Below are 19,302 nucleotides of genomic sequence, written 5' to 3'. Positions count from 1 at the left end.
TCAGCTGGAGTTCCCCCATCGAGCTTTTTCTCCAGGGAGGATGCTCCAGTGGCAGAACTCCCAGCCTCCGGTGTCATCACATAGCCAGGAGTAAGCTCTGTAGGGATGGGTTCACCTTCCATTAGGCTGTTCTGTTGCTGTTCTCTCTCTCTCTCTCTCTCTCTCTCATATCACAGAGTTAGGAGGGCCCGCCCACTCCCTGACAGAAAGTCTTGGAGGCCATGTTGTGACTGACAAACACATTTGGGTCTGAAATGGAGTGGGAGGCAACCCCACTTCAAGACCTAAATTATTCCTTCCTGGTGAGCTCAAGGAACACATGACCATGGTCCAATATGATGTGTGTCACACCAGTGTTCAGGCTGGGGCTTATTTGCGAGAACGGGCCTACTGCCCACTAAGACACACTGGTAGCCATAGTCGCTTTCCCAGAGAATTCTGTCTGCTAATGAGCCAGTAGTTCTCAACCTCAGCTGCATAGCTTGCATCACCAAGAAAGCTGAAGAAACATCTGTCTGGGCCCCACTTAGACAGTAACTTAATTGGTCCAGTAGCAGTCAGGTCCAGAGATATATGAGCCTTTCAAATTATTCTAACATTCAGCCAATGTTGAGGGCTCCTCTAGAGTTAGGGACTTGCTTTACTGCTTGAGTGGCTCTCTACATGGAAGTGAGAGCTGGCAGTATCACTAATTTGGAAGAGACCATGCCTATGTGTCCAGGCTCCTTGCAGGCAGCAGCAATTAGCTTGGTCACAAACACACTGAAATGTCTTAATCGTCAACTCCGGTAGCTATCTTGAGAACCAAAGCACTGGCCTCGTTCTGTGAGCTAAGCAGGCAGGGGAGTGCTTAATGACTTCCAATCCCCCAAAACATCTTCTCAGCGATTCTCTTTTACACAGTGTGATGAAAACTGCACAAAAGCCTATTTCCACATGGGGAAAGCCCACTTGTCCCTGAAGAACTACAGCAAGGTAAGTCCTTAGCGAGGTAAGCTACATCACAAGTTGGCTAGATGCTACCCCACCTTTTAGTGTTTCCTGAAGTCCTGAGGTCATACACCTCTGGGAGAGATGCTGAGTGACATCGGGGACAGCTCCACTAGCTGTAGAACTCACGTCAGCAAGTTTTCTAGTATGGGTTCAACTTCCCCGGATGAAAGACGTGAACAACCAGAAAACAAAATTCACTCGCAATCTCATTACTCCAAACGTGTGTGCACACGCACTGCAACACCACCTAGTCGATCACAGTGTTGGCAGTGGTGGAAGTGATAAGCAGTGAAGGGAGAATAGATATCAAGCCACCAGAAGTCACTCCTAGATTGGATATGTGGGACTGGAGCTATCGGGATTAACACACATGTCTATCTTGGAATGACGCTTTTTTTTTTTTTTTTTTTTTTTTAGTGTGATAGTTTTTGTTGTGTTCCTTCTCTTTTTGTTATTGTGTGTGTTTATGAGCGTGATGTGGGCGAGGGGTGGGGAACACAGAGGTCAGAGGACAACTCTGGAGTTATTTCCCTCCGTCCACCTTGCCGTGGGTTTCAGGGATCTAACTCGGGTCTCAGGTTAGCAGACCTTGGCAACAAACTCCTTTACCGGGTAAGCCTCCAGCCCTCTTCTAGTCATTTTTTTTATCTCTTTTTTTCAGTTTTGAATTTATTATAATTTATTCACATTACATCCTGATTATTATCCCCTCACTCCTATCTTCCCATTCCCACCCTCCCTCCCTCTTCTGCCCTTTTCCCCTCCCCTAGACCTCTGACAGAGGGGTCCTCCCCCCCATCTGACCAATCTTGATTTTTCTACTGGACCCCTGATCAACCTTGAAGATAGGAGCATTTATTTCCTTAGTGTTTTGTTTTGTTTTGTTTTGAGGGGGGATTTTTGTTTGTTTTGTTTTTTTTGGAGACTGGTTGGGTGCTCTCTTGGGATTTCTTATATATATTTGAGTGAATCAGTGTTAGCCCCCAAATCTCCCTGAGCTGATCTCTCTTTTTCTAGAAACTTTCTGTCTAGCCATTTCCTCAGTAAGAGCTCACTGTCAGGTTCTCTAGCTGAGTCGGATGTGGCCCGTGGCTGGAGTCTTCACTGACTGTTCTTGCAGCCTGTACCTCTAACCCCAGGCTATTCTCTTCCCCTATTCCTGGTCTCAATCAACAGTCTCCAGTTTTGCTTATTTCCTGACTCCCCTGGACATAGCTGACAGGTTCTTACTGCAAATATCAAATCTAAGTTTAGCATATACATTAGGATTATTCTTACCACCCCCCCCCCCCCCGGCAGACATGATCCACAAAAATTCAAGACTGGATAGTTTTCATCGCAGTTCTTATTTAACAAACAAGTTTTTAAAATGAAGTGTGAAATAATACTTGTAGCTCCACGGAACCTAAGAAGCCCAAGCAAAAATATCAAATGCTCCCTGCTCTCCCGGAGGACTGCCTGTATGCTGGGAGCAGGGCAGGCGGGGGCTGGGGATAGAAGAGATAATGAAGGAACCAGCCCTGGCTTGCCCAGTGTCTGCCCTGTAATCACCATCACCCCTGACCAGTTTTCAAGGTCTTGTTTCTGTTTTCCAGTCTAGATGGTGTTATCAGAAAATGGGAGAGATAAACCCCAAGCTGCAGACACAGGTGAAAGGTGAGGAGGTGCGATGCAGCTGTATCTGGTTTTCCTTTGTGCTCCACTGGAGCTCCCTCCCTCCTCTGCCCTGGTCAAGGCCACACACAGCCTTGCCTTTCCTGCACTGCCCGCCAGGTCCTCTTGCTTTATTGGTTTCACATCCTTGAAAGAAGAAAGGAAAGGAGTGGGCAAGGACAGGAGAGACGTAAAAGGAGGAAGCTCTTGTATGGTCCTGTCGTTTGTTAGGGTGCTTGTTGCTCCTTTCGCTTTTTTTTTCCTGCTCGTTTTGCTAGAATGCCTCAGTCAAGTAACGATTCGAGAAAAGGCAGATCTTCAAGAGAAGGAGGCTCGTGAGTCTCTGGATGCAGGAAAGAACACAGCGGTGACAACGCGGAATCTCCTGGGAACCCTCTCCAAGTCTGACCAGATGCCACTGTTCTATGCTGGAGGCATTGAGATCCTGACAGAAGTAATGACCGGATGTAAGTTAGATATGCACGTGGTGGTCTCATGAGCAGTGTCAGCGTGAAGGCATGGGGTAAGGGGATCTGGCTTCGTGGGACAAAAATCCCCTCCTTTCTACAAATATTGACTGAAAACCTGCTCTAATATAGGTGCCCAAAAAAAGGTATGGAAGAAATACACTCCACCTGTGCCCTGTCTGCTTCAGAGGATGCACTGATTCAACACTTAGACAGTAAACACCGCACACAGGGCATCAGACGCACATGTGGTGTACAGGCGCTCCATATGCGTCTATATTGAGTACAAAGGCCACACGGTGTGTTTATGCCTACTTATGTAAATATAAATATTAATATAGCAGTGTACTTATTCTATAAACTTTTTCCTCATGTATGTTCCACGTGTCTTGCTTACACCCCCATGTCTAACTCTAACATCCTATACCATGCACATACCATAAGCCATGTAGAAACAGAAGAAATTTATGTGACACACTATAGGAGTCATCTCAGTGGCAGCTACTTGGAACATGAAAATAACTTCAGAGGAAAGAGATCGTCTCCCAGTGAGCTCATGCCGTTCTGTTACGCGTTCCTGCAAGCACCGATGGCAGGGCTCAACAACTTCAGTTGCTCAGTGACAAGATACATTTGTACAAATGGATGGAGTCTCTGGTTCCCGTTCAGTATAGAACAGAGGCGTCCCAGATTGCCCCCTCAGCAGCTTAATAGAAATTGTCATTTCTTCTCCAGAGCACAGAAACAGCTTCAAAATAAATATCTAGGGTTGGATGGTTTTTCAGTTTTTTCCAGAGATTAAGCAGCTCCTGTGGGCTCTCTAAAGATTTCAGAGTAATGAATTGAGATGCTGAAATTTTCTAAGCAGTCCCTCTGACTGCAACACATCCAGTGGCTGATGGCAATTACATTTCTCTGAGTGTCAAAGTCCAGCCTCCCCCACTGGGATCTTGTGATCAGCTTGGCTATGCTGCAGCTAGATGCCAAGCCGGTGGGTTAAGGCACCTGACTTGGTTCTTGTGGCTTTGTTTCAGGCACAGAGCGAACGTTATTCAGAACACATGGTGGATTCAGCACTATCAGTGACCATGAGGTCATTAGAAGGTAGGAATGTTTGGAAAGAGACTATTAAGAAAAGAAAGCTAGCCCTGCATGAAAACAGATATAGAACACACAGGCAAAGCCTTTCTCTGTGGCCTTACTCCTCAGGCAGCAGAGTGACTCCTGAAAGAGGACCGTGTGAACCCGCTTGAGCTCAGAGCCCTTTGTATCATGCTACAGCTGACAGAGAGCCTGTCCCACAGGCTTTCTCCATACTTCCCAGTGAGATATACACCAGTCCCACTGGTTCCCTAGCAGCATTTGTAAGGTTTTCATTTGTTCTTTTTCTCATTTTGGAACTCACTGGTCATTTAAGGTAATAGAAGCAGCTGGGTCCTGCTGGTTCCACTTAGAATCTATATAAAACAAGACCTACACGGTACGAGGTGAGGCACTGACTTTATTTTATATCGTGCCGGGATGCTCCAGGAGGCTTAGGATCCTAATATGGCTTGGATGTTTGTATGTCCCCTCACCACCATCGGCCCTGCCTGTCCACCTTCCTCTATTTAGCCATTCCCGTGTTTCAGCCTTTGCTGATGATCGGAGACTTTGGAGTTGGTGATGGGCAGCCCCTTGGTTCTGGTGACCTGTGGATATGGACAGAGGGGGGAAGGGGAGAGGAGAGCGAGGAGGGGGAGGAAGAAGAAGGGAAGGGGAGAGAAGAAGAAGAAAAAGGAGAGAGGAGAGACAGGAAGGAAAGAAGAGAGAGGAGGAAGAAGAAGAAGATGGAGGGGGAAAGGAGAGGAAAAGAGAGGAGATATGTTACTATGCAGTCCTGGGTGGCCACCCACTCTCAATGTAGACCACACTGGCCATGAACCCACCGACATTCACCTGTTCTCTGACTCCTGGGTGGTAGAATTAAAGGTGTGTGCCACCATGGCCAGCTTGGATATGCATTAAGAAAAAGCTTCTCTTAAATCTCCAATTGGTGGCTCTGGGGGTGAAACCCAGTGAAAAGAAAGAAAGATTGATTCCCAGATTCCGCATGGCTCTCCCTGTCTTCTCCAGGTGCCTCTTCTCAGTAGAGAAAGACGCAGTTGAGGAGGTCCTCTGTGTGGCCGTTTTAAAGCTCTGGCAAGCAGTGTGCAGCGACAATGGTAAGCCTGCCTCTTCACTGTTGATTGATAGCTGTGTGCCCCAGAAGCGAGAGCTGCATGGACCACCGTGGTGATTCTCCCCCAGAGGTCAGGACTGGGAGGGTTGGTATCTTCACCGCCATGCCCTTTCCTTCCAAGAGTATGTGGGTCAAAGGCAAGTTTTATATTGAATTCATCCCCCAGCCACCTCCTCCTCCTCTTCCTCTTTCTCCTCCTCAGTGTCCGCCTCCCCTTCCTCCTCCTCTGCTCAGGACACTGGAGTGGATGGTGGGCAAGATCACTGTCAGCTTAACGAGTGCCTACCCCCAGGGCCTCTCCCTGCTCTGCAGACTCATGACTTTTGCTCATGACAAGAGCACTGGGGATAGCTAGCTTCCCTTGTCATCTGTTTAAAGATACACTTGGTTTTGCTGACCATAGCAGCCCTTGCAGCATCTGGAGCTATATGACTACCATCCGGCCTCTTTGGACACTGATTAGCATCTGTTACTGTAATAGGAAAATGCCAGAGGGATTTTGTTTTGTCAACTCCTTCCTTTCTTTATACAGTATCCTCCAGAGTCCATCCCGTCCTTGCACAATCTTCCTTAGTCACCTATATGGCTTCCGCGTGTATCAGGATTTTAAGTTATTTCCTTCACCTCAAAACAAAATGTGTTTCGTAAGAATGGGTTTGATCTTGATATGGGAAACACTAGAAATGAGGACAACGACAGGGTGGAGCCTGCAAGCAGTGTGGTCACAGGACAAGCATGAGGAAGCAATCTCCCTTCTTTTCGTGGGTGGAAGGACCTAGGCTGTAGACAACTCACTTATCAGGAAGCCCAGTTACTCTAAGGGATCAGTAGGTAAAGCCAAGCGCTGAAGTTTGATTTTCAGAACCCTCATTAACAACAACAACAACAGAAAAACCAAAAGCAGGTGTGGTGGCATGCTGGGAACGTGGAGACAGGCAGATCTCTAGGGCTCGAAGGTCAGCTGCCTATTCAGTGATTTCCCGGTCAGCAAGATCCCATCAGGAAAAGAAAGAAAGAAAAGAAAGTCATGCCTGAGGATGATGTGTGAGGAATCCTCTGGCCTCCACATTCACACACACACACACACACTTGCTCTGGGCTGTATGTTTGCCAAGATTCCTGAAAGAAGGCGAGAAAGGCTGTGTTTTCTCTCTGTGAGTCAAGCATAATAACCCAGATACTTTTGTTTCTGTGAGCCTTGGAGTCATGTTGTTTTAATATCTGAAAAACATTTTCACCTGGGATATGCATATATTGTGTCTCAAGCTCGTGGAACCTTCACATGTCCAACTTAATAAACACAAAGCCGTTTTTAAAGAGGCCGGAGGATGTGAAATGCAGAAACATGAGAATACATCAGTGGTGTGTTGTTGGGTCAAGGAGTGAAGTCAGTTCCAGCCCACCCACGGTGACATACCTCTTCCAACAAGGTCACATCTCTCAGTCCTTCCCAAACAGTTTCTCCTACTGAGGACCAAGTATCCAAATATATTAGCCTACGGAGGCCACACTTATTCCAACCCCCACATCTTGAGGATCATTACTTTCCAAAACCCAAGCAACCAAACCTTTAACACAGGAACCTTTGAGTATATTCCAGATTCAACCCATGACACCACCCTTCCGGGGTGCTCTACTGTGTCTCATTACTTATCCCCGTACTCCTATGTTCTATCTGCTCCCCGATCCCTGCTCAGAACACAAAGCAGGCAAAATTCAGTGTCATGGAACTTCAGGACTAGTGCTCTGCAAAGAGCTCACAGCCGAGGGTGGAGAGGTACTAATCACATGACAATAGTCTCTTGGGAAGAATACAAACCATTGCTCTCACCAGTGTCTGAAGACTGATGCTCCGACTCTATTCTAGTTAAGCCAAATGCTTTTCCTTTACTTGTTCCCATGTTCCACCCACTGAGAAAGCTTTTTACAACACCGATAACAGTGTAACCAATCTACGAAAGCCAGTCTCCGTCTAGCACTGCCAGGCAGTGGCTCAATGAATCTCCATAAAAACTCTTAACAGGTAGGTCATGGCCCTCATCTTACTGATGAGGAAGCTGAGGGCCACAAGAGTTAGTTCCCAGCAAAGGTCATCACTCTGTTTATTCAGACACAGAAGGCTGGCCCTGGAGTGCGGTTTGTTATCCTCAATATCCAGGGTCCCTGGTGAATGGGTTAAGAAGAGCCAGCTTCCCTTTAGGGTGGTGGGTGACAGAACCTAAATGCTGTCATGGCAGCTCAAGTCAGAAAACCTGTATTCTGCAGAGGAAAACCAGCGCCTGCTTGTGAGCCATCCTGATATGGCCAGCCTGCTGCCTGCCTTCATGACCTCCAAAATCCTGGTTATTCAACAGCAGAGCCTGGCCCTGCTGCTGCAGCTCACGCAGACAGAGAATGGCCGGAACCAAGTCATCAAGCACCTTGACCTGACCCGGTAAGCCTTTGCTGGCGGGATCTTCCACATGACCCTGGGGACACCACTAAGTAGAGAGGGTCAGGCTGCCCATCCTTCATTCTGTTCCTGGTATCTAATTCCCATCAGGTTGTCATGAGCCTTCTTGAAATACAATAACAGAACAAGCCTCTGAGGGGAGCCCTATTGGGACGGTTCTCAGAGAAGCCCCTGGCTGAACTCGGGACCATGCCCGGGTTCGATTCTGCACAAGTAGAGACCATTGAACTTGTCACAGGTAGCATGCCCGTGGGCAGACAGAAAACCCAGCCTGGAAATGGACCACTTGCTTCTGCACTCAGGCCCAGCTTCACCCTGTCCCTCCCCTTACTTTTCCTCTGCTCTTCTGTTTGACGAAATACTGATGTTTTGTTTCTCGTGCCTTTCAGCCATTTCTGAGATGACAGAATATCAATTAATAAAACCAATGTTTTCTCATGACGTTTCCTCCAAGATTGAAACAGATATGAATAATGTGCATGTGCGCAAATGCACGCATGAGGCAGTGTACATATGTACATGAGTAGACTTGTACATGTAAAAGTGCACATGTATATATGAATGCCTATGGAGGTCAGAGGTCAACCTGGGGTGTTGTTCCTCAGGAGAGCTCCACGTGAACTGTCAAGACATAATGCTGTCAGTAGGACCAGGATCATGATTAGGCAAGTCAGGTCAGCTAATACCCCCAGTGGTCTTTCTCTGCCTCTGCAGTGCTAGCATCCCAAGTGTGTGGCACTGTGACCCATCTTTTGTGGCGTGCTACAGATCAAGCTCAGTCCTCAGACTTATGTACCAAGCACTGTTACTGAATGAGCACTCTCTCTCTCTCTCTCTCTCTCTCTCTCTCTCTCTCTCTCTCTCTCTCTCTCTCTCTCTCTCTCTCTCTCCTCCCCCCCCTTATTTTATTTTTTAATTTACACTGTTGACTTGTTTTCTGGTTATAAATTTGACCATATGAAATTGTTATGTCATTTTCTTCAGATCAGAAAAGTTGAACATCAGCTATTTCCTATGGCTTAAACAAACAGAAATAGCATTTACAGTGGCCTGCTTTATAAACACTTCAGACATAACTTTGGAACAGAAGTTAATCTGGCAGATTTCATTGTATCTCCTGTAGTAACTTAAGAGAGTGTTGCTGCCCTGTTCACAGAGTAGGCGGGAGAGGCTACAGCAAGTAACAAGGCCACGTTGCCCAGCTGTCCCCTGGTTCCTGTTCTTTGGAGGCCAGCCCCGACTCTGTCCTCTATAAGAAAAGGAGCCATGTCTTGCTGGACCAGGCTGAGCCCCTCTCACTTGTCCATCTGGTGAGGTCATTATGTACCAAGGACAAGGGTGGTCTCCATCTCCCTGTTTTCTTTCAGTCACTGAGCCAGGAAAAGTCTAGGCAACCTGGAAGCTCTGCCCACCAGGAAGGTAGATTGCTGGTGAAGGTCTCCAAAAGCACATTCACTTTTCAGATGCCTCTGCAGCTATCAACTCAATCCCTTCATCACTTGCTATTTTCTCTTTACCCATCTTTTGTCTCTGAGCAGCTATAGCTGTTACTGTCTTATGACTTTGGCACCAAGCTATCCTTGAATTGCCAGAGTCTCAACTCCTGCAGTGTCTTGGAGATCAGTGGGTGTTATAGCTGACCTTGGTCCATGAAGTCATCAGGGTGACCTCAGCTTACTGCTTTCAGGCCCACTCATCTTGCTAATGTCCATCTTCAGGTGAGTGGGAAGGAGACATAATTGATTCTTTGTGATGGAGTGAGGTTGTTTGAAGCATGCCAGGTCACCTTCCTCCCCAGATGCTGTGAACTGGCAAGAACAAGTCCCCTGCCCCCTTCATGGGAAGCACTGGGATTAAGATTCACACAGTCCAGTGCTTAATCCTGTTTTGTCTTTTTATTCTTTATTGGCCCCGGTGACACACATTGTCTTGTCTATACCCCACACTTGGAATGACACTTAAGAGAGATGGGGGTAGGGCGGTTGGAGAGATGACTTGACAGTAAAGAGCATGTGCTACTGTGGCAGAAGACCTGAGTTCAGTTCCCAGCACCCATATGGAACAGTTCACAACCACCCATAGCTCTAGCTGCAGAGCTGATGTCATCTCTGGACTCTTAGAGCACCCACATGTAAATATGCAACACACATACACATAAATAATAAAAATTATAATTTAAAAAAAGTGTGATAGGCTAGGCATATGGCTTCATGGTAGAGCCTTTGCCTACTACATACTAGGGTTCAGTCCTCAGCCCACCACCCTCTGCCCTCCAAAAGTGAACCAAAAACCCACAAAGATATGTCTGTGTCCGTTTAGACCCCTTCCTCCTGCCTTATGCAAACAACTTAACCAATAGGAGCTAAAGCAAAACAGAGCCTGGCCTGTTTTCCCCACATAATAAGATCAAAGACAACCACCCGTAGCTTGAAGACTCCACAGTCAAGGTCACTGTCCTTCCCTTTACCTTTCCTTATGCCTTGATGTGATGTGATGCCAAGCCCCATATTTCTGTTTTAACATAGCTTAGCTCCCACCACATCTGCCCTTTTTCATTAGGAAAAGCCACTGCTTATTTCTGTTTGGGAGAACTGTGTCCTGGGCTACCCAGGAACATGGTGGCGACTTCTGTGGCAGAGTCAGGCAAATTGGAAAGGGGACATAGTGACTGTGAGGCTGGCCAGCTAACAACTGATACCACAGTTAGAAGAGCCACCAACGCCCCTATCTGATACATGGCATGAACCTAATAATGTTTTAATGATCTTTTTTTTCTCTCTTTAGGGTAGATTGTTTAGAGTCTTAAACTGGGACCATAGTGAAATGATGGGCTCCGTGAGCCCATTCTCAGAACTGTGTGGTTCATCCACTGAGATGGCCGCTCATCAAAAGAGCAGGAAATGGGCCTCTGAGCAAGATGGGGTGGAAGGGAGACACACTGTCCTCTGTAGGTAATGAGAGCACTTAGAAGTGTTCTGTCACATGGTGAGGGAACTTACTTGCTTATACCATCTAAGGCTAAGCCAGGATGATGCTGACAGTCATCTGTCCTTGGTGCTATTCAGGTTGATCAGCATTCACCTTCAAGACCAAGAAAAAAGCTAAATTGGTGGAGGAGGAATTTGGACTCATTCCAAAGCAAATTATTTCTGATGGATGAGCACTAGAGCACACTCCTGAAGAAGTCAAGAATCTGCAGAAGCTTGGGGACACCTGAGCTTTAGGCAACATCTAGCCACACCCCCATCCAGCATGAGTGCCCCTCTGTGGAGGCCCAAACTGGTCTGTGCATGCTCCCCTCTGGGAAAGGCTCAGCATTTTCACTGTCTCTGTCTCTGTCTCCATTATATTTGTGCCAGGAATTAGGACAGCTCACAGACTGGAAGCCTTCCAAGCTAGTAAGGATGTGAGTCACCCCTAACCTGACTATAAGTTGCTCCAAGGTCAGCCCAGACTATGAAGAGCCTGAACATTAGGGACCCCTCACTAGGCTTTTTCAGTTTAAGCACCTCACTTCCTCCACCAATCATCAGGTGATTTGGTCCTTCCCAAACAGCTTCTATACTTTAAAAGTGGGTGCCTGCTACACTCCCAAATACCCAGCCCCTAGGCTCTTTCTGTCTTGCTGTCACTCTGCTGCCCTGAGACATTTGGTCCTCATGACCAAACCCTTCTCAAACCTCATGCCATTGCCATTGATATCACCCATCTAGTCCCTTCTCCTTCATCACTTTTCCTTCGTAGACTCCTGTACCAACCCCAGCTTGTACCATCATCCAAGTCAGGGACTCCAGGATCCTATGCTGGCTCCTCTCTTGTCTGTGACTTTAAGAGACTGAGTCTATGCCTTCTCTTAAGGATCAGATGACAACACCCTTCTGTTGTTAGGTCCTGCCTCCTTGTGTCTGAAAAGCATAACAAACAAAATGTGCTTCTTTGGACCTGTCTCTTTGACCTGAATTTTCTGTCTTAGCATATGGCATCTAACCTTCCAGACGCTGAGTGGAGTTCTAGAGTTGACTCATACCACCTCCACTATAGTCATAAGACAGTAGCTTGCCAGTTCTTGCTCATCAGCATCTCCTGGGTCACACTAGCCATGCTCCTCCCCCTCCTCCTCTCTTCATTCCTCCTCAGTCTTTGCAGCACCTCCTTCTGTTTAATAATACCTCTCAGCCTGCTACTGCCTCCTCTCAGTCCTGTGACCTTTCTTGTCAGGGCAACCACATGTCTCTCTTCTGGGATTCTCTCTCCTTGTATCCTGCCTCCTCTAATCTGGACTCCATTAAGCCAGCAAAAAGATGTTCCTAAGGTGAACATTGGTCCTATTTTCCCACTTAAAATTCTAAAGTGACACTCCAATGCCTAGAAGACTATCTCTTTAACTCATGAGGGTCATCTGGAGCCTGGCCAGAGTGCATTCTCCCTGACATCTGAGGCTTAGGGTAGTCCCGGAATCTGCACACCACCCTACCCACACCCCTGTCACCCACAAAGTCAATCTACTCATCACACTTGGGAGGAGGCACATCTTGGTGGTTAACCCCAAATTTTGTAGAAGACTCTAGGAGGTCCATCATGAACCTCCCTGCTCCCTATTCTCTTGCACTCTAATTGCTAGTGGTAAAGAGCAGTGGGGTGTCTCAAACACGACTCATGCTCTGAGAGCATTCTGTCTGAGGTACCCTGTCTTCATGTGCCTGACGCTGCCATGCAAGTTCCCTAATGCCAGAACAGTGCCTCATTTCACCTCTGTGTTTCTAGAACCTTCTTCATGGCCTGGGCAGTAGTCAGTGGTAGTTTGGCACAATTGATTGAATGAACACATAATAGCCATCACTGATTTCTGAAGATGTAGCTTAGATATCGTGTATCCTTGAAGCCCTTCAGACTCTGACCATCCTAGCACATTCTTGGTACTTTCCTTCATTATTTGTACATGTGACTGTACACTAGGGGCTAAGTGCTGAGCACTGGTTGCAGCATGCCAGAGATGCTCAGTTTGGTGAAGGGGACTCATCGCCTTTACTCCTTTGGGCAGCTTGAGGTTGCATCGCTTCTTCTGGCAGCTGAACTGGACTGTTTACCATCATCTCAAAAACCCTTCACTCTTCTCTGTGTGAGTCAGTAACCAAAGTGAGGCTCCCAACTCTGATCCTCACCTACAGTCTCCAGTTCCCGGTAGATGATTTTAACTCTATTAAATCCACCTGCTATATTCAGCAGCCTGTCAAGACCTTGTTAAATATTTATCCCATCACCTGTCTCATTAGGGAGCCCACCCACTTTAGTTATGAGTAGATTAGGAACTGTGCCATTTAGATGCCGTCCAACTTAATGAACTCAGCTGAGACGCGGCCACAGGGTCTAAGAACATCAAAAACTCCTTCCAAGCTGCTGTCTGACTAATTAGTGAACTTACATTAAAACTATTTTTCCACCTGGGAATTGATACAGAGTTTTGGAGCCACCCATGAAGGATGGTATCTATGCGTCCTGGGTGGGTGTGGTGGGTCCACCCTTTCAGCTCTTCTTTGCCACATGCCGAGGCACCTTATTGGAGATGCTAAGGGTTGGGAGACATCCTAATCAGAGCTCTGTGTTTTTCATGGCTCTTTGCAGACTGTGTGAAGCACTACTGTTGTTTCTTGACTTCTCAGATAAGAAGTCCAACACAGCCATCGGAATACTCACTGATTTGGCTCTAGAAGAAAGGTAATTGTCTTGTTTCTATAAATTAATAATACTTCAACCCGTGTTAAGCTGTGTGGTCTTTGAAAAAAAAAATAGCAGTATTACAGAGACTAGCCAAATCTCCAGAGGAACATTAGAGGATTTTCTGAGAAAGGACACTGATGGCTTCCAGAGGCCTACTCTCACCGCAGTCCCTCCAGGTAAAGGGTGGCCCAGGCCTCAGTGAGCTCAGAAGACATATACACAGTTAACCCTTGGCTCTATCAATTCTGCATCTGTGGATTCAGTCAGCCATGGGTCAAAAGTACTCCTAAAACTACTTCAGTTCTGGAACATGGACAGACCTTCTTCCTGGTCAGTTCCTAAACAGTACATAAGATGGGTATTTACATAGCACTTATATTGCTTCAGTACCATAATGACAAGTGATAAGGGATGGTGCAAAGTTCCTGGGAGGTTACACATAGGCTAAATGCAAATACTATGTAAGGGACTTGAGCCTCCGCATAGCTTGCTATTAATAGGGTCCTGTGACCAATCTCATACAGACACGAGGAAGATGACTACTGAACAAAGTGCTTCTTGCAGTATGCATGTCAGCTGAGGCTGGGGGAAGCTTCCTGCCTCCTGGGCCCACCTGGTGCGCAGTAACTGTTGGAAAATCTGTGTTGAACGAGTAGAAGTAAGCCTAGGGGAAGTAAAAGGGAAATGTAGCCTCCTTTTGGGTTGCCAGTGACACTGAGTAGCCATCTCTTTCTGCCTTGCGTTTTGTTTTTAGCTGCTGGGGGCAGGGTAGAGTGGCAAGAGCCCTCAACTTTGGAATAGCGACAAATTCTTACGTCACTCATTAGGGGCATTTAAAACATTCATTGCACACTTTGTGAGGCTTGCCTGGAAATAATCGCGGAATAAAGAGCTACCACACTCACAGGTGGAGCCACTAAGGTGGCCCAGAGCATGGAATGGTGTGCCAGCATGTGAAGATATGTGTCTGGGCGTTCCCCACGGCTATGACAAGTGTTTACCGTTTCTCACTTGCCCTGGCCACACAGGACACACAAACCCAGAGCAAGGAGAAAGGGAACTCTGCCAAACCGACCAAAGCCAAAGGATCCCAGCAACTTCTACTGACAAGAGCTATTGTGTGAGACCTGCTGTCTGGCATCAAAGATGATTCTCTAGGCTTAGAAAAATTAAAGCGATGTGACAGACCCAGCAACTTTTAGTTTTAGGCACACGAGATGGATTATGAATGCATACCAAAAGTCAGAGACTCTGTTTGTAGCTCTCTGAGGCATCACCTGAGATGCCAGCCTCATGGTGTAGTTTGTGTCACTTAGAAACTATTCTGGATGATGTTCTCTCAACAGATTCCAAGTCTGGCTCCGGCCCAACCTTCCAGGTGTCCTCCCTGCATTCACAGGTGTTCTGGTGAGCGAAGCCCCAACGCTCTCCTCTATGGCAGATACAGGACAGAGCTGTGGGAACACAATTTACATCCCAGTGCCCTTGTTGCCTCTCGGCTTGATTAGTCATTTATTCACAGCTGGAATTTACGCGGTTCTCAGTTATTAAAACAACCGCAGGCAGGACAAATAGAAGTGGCCTATGGATACGGCTGGCTGCAGGGGTGGGAGTGGGGAACATTGCATGGGGGTTGCATCTTACATGACAGCAGAGAGAGAGCAAGCCACTCCCCCCTTGAGTCCTCCTAGCACAAAGTAGTGTCTTCAGGACAGGGTGTGAATTTGGCCCCTGGGTGGAAATCTCCCCATAAAGACAAGAGTAGCCATGTGAGGGATGGAGCAAGAGCTCTTCCTTGGAAGCCATGCTGTGCCTGTCAAGCCATAAAAAGTTCAGGAGAGCCTTTGCAGCTAGTTGGTGAAGAAACCAAATGTGTGTGACTCAATCCTGTGACCAGGATGACTTTAATGATGTCACAGTGTGCCATTAGGCTAGCTTTGTTGGCTCTCAGCCTTTTGGTGAGCAAGGAACACTTCTAGAAAATCTTGTGGCACTATTTATCCACTGCCTGAGATGTCTCTGAATTTACCTGTAGAAACGAGAGCCCAAGTTGAGCAGCCCCTCAGCCCTCTGCCAGTGCATTACCCTGATGGGAAACATCAGTGCTGAACCTACAGCCAGAAGACACATGTTGGCCTGTGAAGAATTTGGGGACGCCTGTTTGGACCTCCTGGTATCACAGCCTTTTTAGTCAGTCGGTCTCCCATCCTCTGGAGCACTGACTTCTAACTGTTATTCTGTTTCCCAGGGACTAGGGCCCTGTTGAATTACCCCTGCTATATTGGTGGAGGTGGCAGCCTCCAGAGTCCTCTAGATCAAGTCTCCCAGATGGGAGATTTGGAGGCATCTCTGATGGAGTTGATCACCCACCTGCATAAGCCCAGATTCCCATGCAAACCCAGGGCCTGCTTAGCCAGAGTACCATAACCAAGGGACCCGAGATAACCTAAGTCAATGCCAGTGCCTAATACTGATGTCTGCGCCCCTACCACCATCTAAGTCCATGATATTGACAATATAGGCGTGTAGGTGTCTCAAGACACTAGTCCAGGGGAAGAGGTGACCATGAAAAGCTGCAAGACAGCAAGATGATTACCTTGTTTTGTTTCTAGGTCAAGTGTGAGGAGGACATGGACATGTTCAGCGAGGTCACATATACCCTCCTAGGACTCATCATGAACTTGTGTCTTGAGATCCCCTTCCTCTCTGAGGTACAATGTGCTTGTCATTCTCCCTGGACCCCGGGACAGACGGCCCATATCACGTGGCTTGATTTGTTCGTATATTCACAAAGTGAACAGAGGCATGTGGCCCTGAACAGGAGCAGCTCGGAGATGTGGAGGGATGCTCTGTCACTCTGCTGGGGGCAAGAGTCACTTGTGTTCATTCAGAAAGCTGTCCACACGCACAGAACATGCTGAACCCACGAGGGGCTGCATTTCCGGCTAAATAAAGCATGTCGTCTGCTGTGGAATCATGGTCTGGAACTAGAGGAGACAGATATGGAAGCAATAAAAGAAGCCCTTGTGGAGAAAATAAAGACATGGGTGTTGTGGTTCAGAGAGAGAGACAGAGACAGAGACAGACAGAGAGAGAGGAGAGGAGAGAGGGTGTAGTTGGCTCTGTTTGATGGCTTAAAAAACACCTCAGAGGATTCTGACTGCCAGGGCTTTAAAGTTGCTTTCCCCTTATCCCCATGTTTGTAGATGTGGACTATGGATATGAGCCGAAAGTGCCTGTCTCTACTGAACAGCCAAGATGGAGGAATCCTAACAGTAAGTGTCTCCAAAAAGTGGACTAACAGTTTGCTATTCTGGTGCTGTGCTCATGCCAATAGGTCTTATCCTATGTGTGGTCACCATCTTTGAAATCTCAACGACTCTGAGGTACCGCATGGGTGGACTCCTCAAAGTGATGCTCACAAACACACAAATGCCAAATTTTGCCTTTGATCTGAGAACATTTGGTGACACACACCCCCAAACATATACACAAGAACCTTGTAGAGTCCAGTCAAGTTAGGACTCTCTTGACTGTACAGTCTAGAATTTAACCAGCGGATGCAATGAAACCAATTTCATCAACGGACCATTTCAAGAGATTCTTCAGAGACATATGCTAGACTGACTTTCTTAATTCTGCTTCTGACACCTGGCTAAGAAAACTGAAGGTGGCCCTGTGGTTAGGACAGTGGACATGAAGAATGTTGACATGACTCAGGAGGCCATTGGCCGTCATCCTAGGGCACACTTTTCAGTTATTTACTTCTGTGTCTGTGCAGGACATAAAACCTAGCCAGACAAGGTAGCATCCAGGACAGGTGTCAGAAACCAGCCCTTTAAGGACTGCCGGCAGAGGGACTGGCATCAGACCCTCTCAGGTTGTCCACCTTAGCATTGTGGCATACACACACACACACACACACACACACACACACACACACACACACACACACACACACCAATAATAACCAATGATTCTAAAATGAAATGAAAATGAAAGCTGGGAAATAAAGCAAATGAAATCTCCCAGAAAGTTGAACCAAAAGACAGATTTGGAAAGATAAATGAAAACTGGAAATCCAAAGGTCAGACCTGGCAGAGGGGCATCTTCTAGTAAGGGCCTGGCTGATACTGAGGCACACAAAAAGGACTAAGCTGCCTGGCCCTGCATAAAGCTGAACTACACTGGGCCTCTGTTTCAGGAGGCAGTATTTCCAGCCCTTTGAGCTGTGGGCCTGGCAGGTTTATTAAAAAAAAAAAAAAAAAAGCTATGTTCACTAGGTGGTGTTTGGCCATTGTATCACTCAAAAATTGAGGGATAAATATTGCTTCCAATACTGATTGCTTTTGCCTAACTAAATGCCCCCTTTCAACTTTTAAAGTCATCAGCATTTCTGAAAGGGGTGCTTAAGCATCATCTTGTGTTTCCTCAGAGAGCTGCAGGTGTTCTGAGCCGGACCCTATCTTCCTCTGTGACCATCGTGGAGGAGGCCCTGACAGCAGGAGTGGTGAAGAAAATGATCAAATTCCTGAGGGTAAAGTAGCTCCACAGCTTACAACTTAAATGTCCCAAGGCCACCCATTCAACTCGGAGAGCGGGCTGACGGTGGGCACTCTGTTCAGTTAACATGTCAAGACATGTTATATCCCTGCCTGAATGGAGAGCCTCTTCCACCTGTCTGCCTGGACAGTGCCATGAGCAGTGACAAACACCATTGACTGAATAAGCAAATTATTCTTCAGCCATAGTAATGAAAAACTGCTTATGCTTCAAGCCATGCTTTGAAACATGCAACCTCTGTCCTTGAACAAGGTGCTTTGAATGGCTTTCTTCAAGGTTTCCTAAGCCAATTACTTTATTCATGGATTCCTGGTACCTTCGGTCCTTATCTGGAATGTACCAGTTGTAACTCCATTTGTGGGCTGTAGAGGCCGCAGAGTTGTCATGTGACCAGAGGGTGTTAGAATCTGCTCCCCCTCGCCCCCCAATGAAATGAGAGCAGTGAATCTGAGTGAAGAACTAGATTCCCCTGGAAAGGCAAAGGGGATTATCCAGATCCCCACCCGTGCTCCGCAAGGCCCACTCTCTCCTGCCAGTGCTGCAGCAGCGTAAATCCTTGGGCTAAGCAGGGCAGGAAAGAAGCCCCGAACCGGGGAAGGTGCTACCAGGCTAGGGGCACATGACAAGGTGGCAGGATGAAGGGTGTCAGTTAAGGCTGATACTTGGTCAGGGCCTGTCATTAGCTGAACAGTGTTTGGCACCATGCCAAAGACTGCTGGCTGCAGGCACACATCCACATCCTAAAGACCCTAATATTCTGGGTTATGATTGTATACCTGTTACCTCTTATAATGACCTCAGTTCATGATTCCGCACAAAGAAACACGTGGCATGATTCATCTAACTCTCTTTTAGAAGCCAAGGAGGTCACTGTGCTATTATGATCACCGAGGTCTCTAGGCAAGAACGGTTATAACCTTGCTCTTCGTTTTCTGATTTTGTTCTGCAACCCAGATGGGAGGCCAGACAGCATCACATTATGCCATAAAGATACTGGCCATCTGCACAAATAGCTATCACCCAGCTCGGGAAGAAGTAATGAGACTTGATAAAAGTAAGCCATGGTTTCCTTAAGAGAGCCCACGCCTTGGGTGGATGAGTAGGGGTGGGCGATGGAGCGGGGGTTCCACCCTGGAAGCCGCAGAGAGAACTGAGGCCAAGGAAGGAGGAAAGACAGGCACCATCGCTCCCTTATAGTGTTTGCATGACAGGATGTCAGTTCACCTCCCATCATA

The 19,302-nt window shown here is 47.2% G+C and overlaps 1 protein-coding gene across 1 annotated transcript in view; it reads left to right on the top strand.

The window, feature by feature from the left end:
• The window catches only part of Ttc12 (tetratricopeptide repeat domain 12), a 48,486-nt gene that overhangs the window by 26,327 nt on the left and 2,857 nt on the right, over positions 1 to 19,302 (top strand). Inside the window, exons 8-20 of the mRNA XM_051156386.1 lie at positions 904 to 975; positions 2,589 to 2,649; positions 2,925 to 3,113; positions 4,148 to 4,217; positions 5,229 to 5,317; positions 7,600 to 7,768; positions 13,409 to 13,501; positions 14,851 to 14,911; positions 15,540 to 15,677; positions 16,117 to 16,215; positions 16,711 to 16,779; positions 17,940 to 18,041; positions 19,022 to 19,121. Of these exons, the coding sequence (XP_051012343.1) occupies positions 904 to 975; positions 2,589 to 2,649; positions 2,925 to 3,113; positions 4,148 to 4,217; positions 5,229 to 5,317; positions 7,600 to 7,768; positions 13,409 to 13,501; positions 14,851 to 14,911; positions 15,540 to 15,677; positions 16,117 to 16,215; positions 16,711 to 16,779; positions 17,940 to 18,041; positions 19,022 to 19,121 (1,312 nt within the window). The remainder of the gene's footprint in view (positions 1 to 903; positions 976 to 2,588; positions 2,650 to 2,924; positions 3,114 to 4,147; positions 4,218 to 5,228; positions 5,318 to 7,599; positions 7,769 to 13,408; positions 13,502 to 14,850; positions 14,912 to 15,539; positions 15,678 to 16,116; positions 16,216 to 16,710; positions 16,780 to 17,939; positions 18,042 to 19,021; positions 19,122 to 19,302) is intronic.

This window comes from Acomys russatus, chromosome 14, assembly GCF_903995435.1.
Source record: "Acomys russatus chromosome 14, mAcoRus1.1, whole genome shotgun sequence".
Lineage (NCBI taxonomy): Eukaryota > Metazoa > Chordata > Mammalia > Rodentia > Muridae > Acomys > Acomys russatus.
Note: the sequence above shows the minus strand (reverse complement) of the source record. Positions and strands in the feature narration are given on the sequence as shown.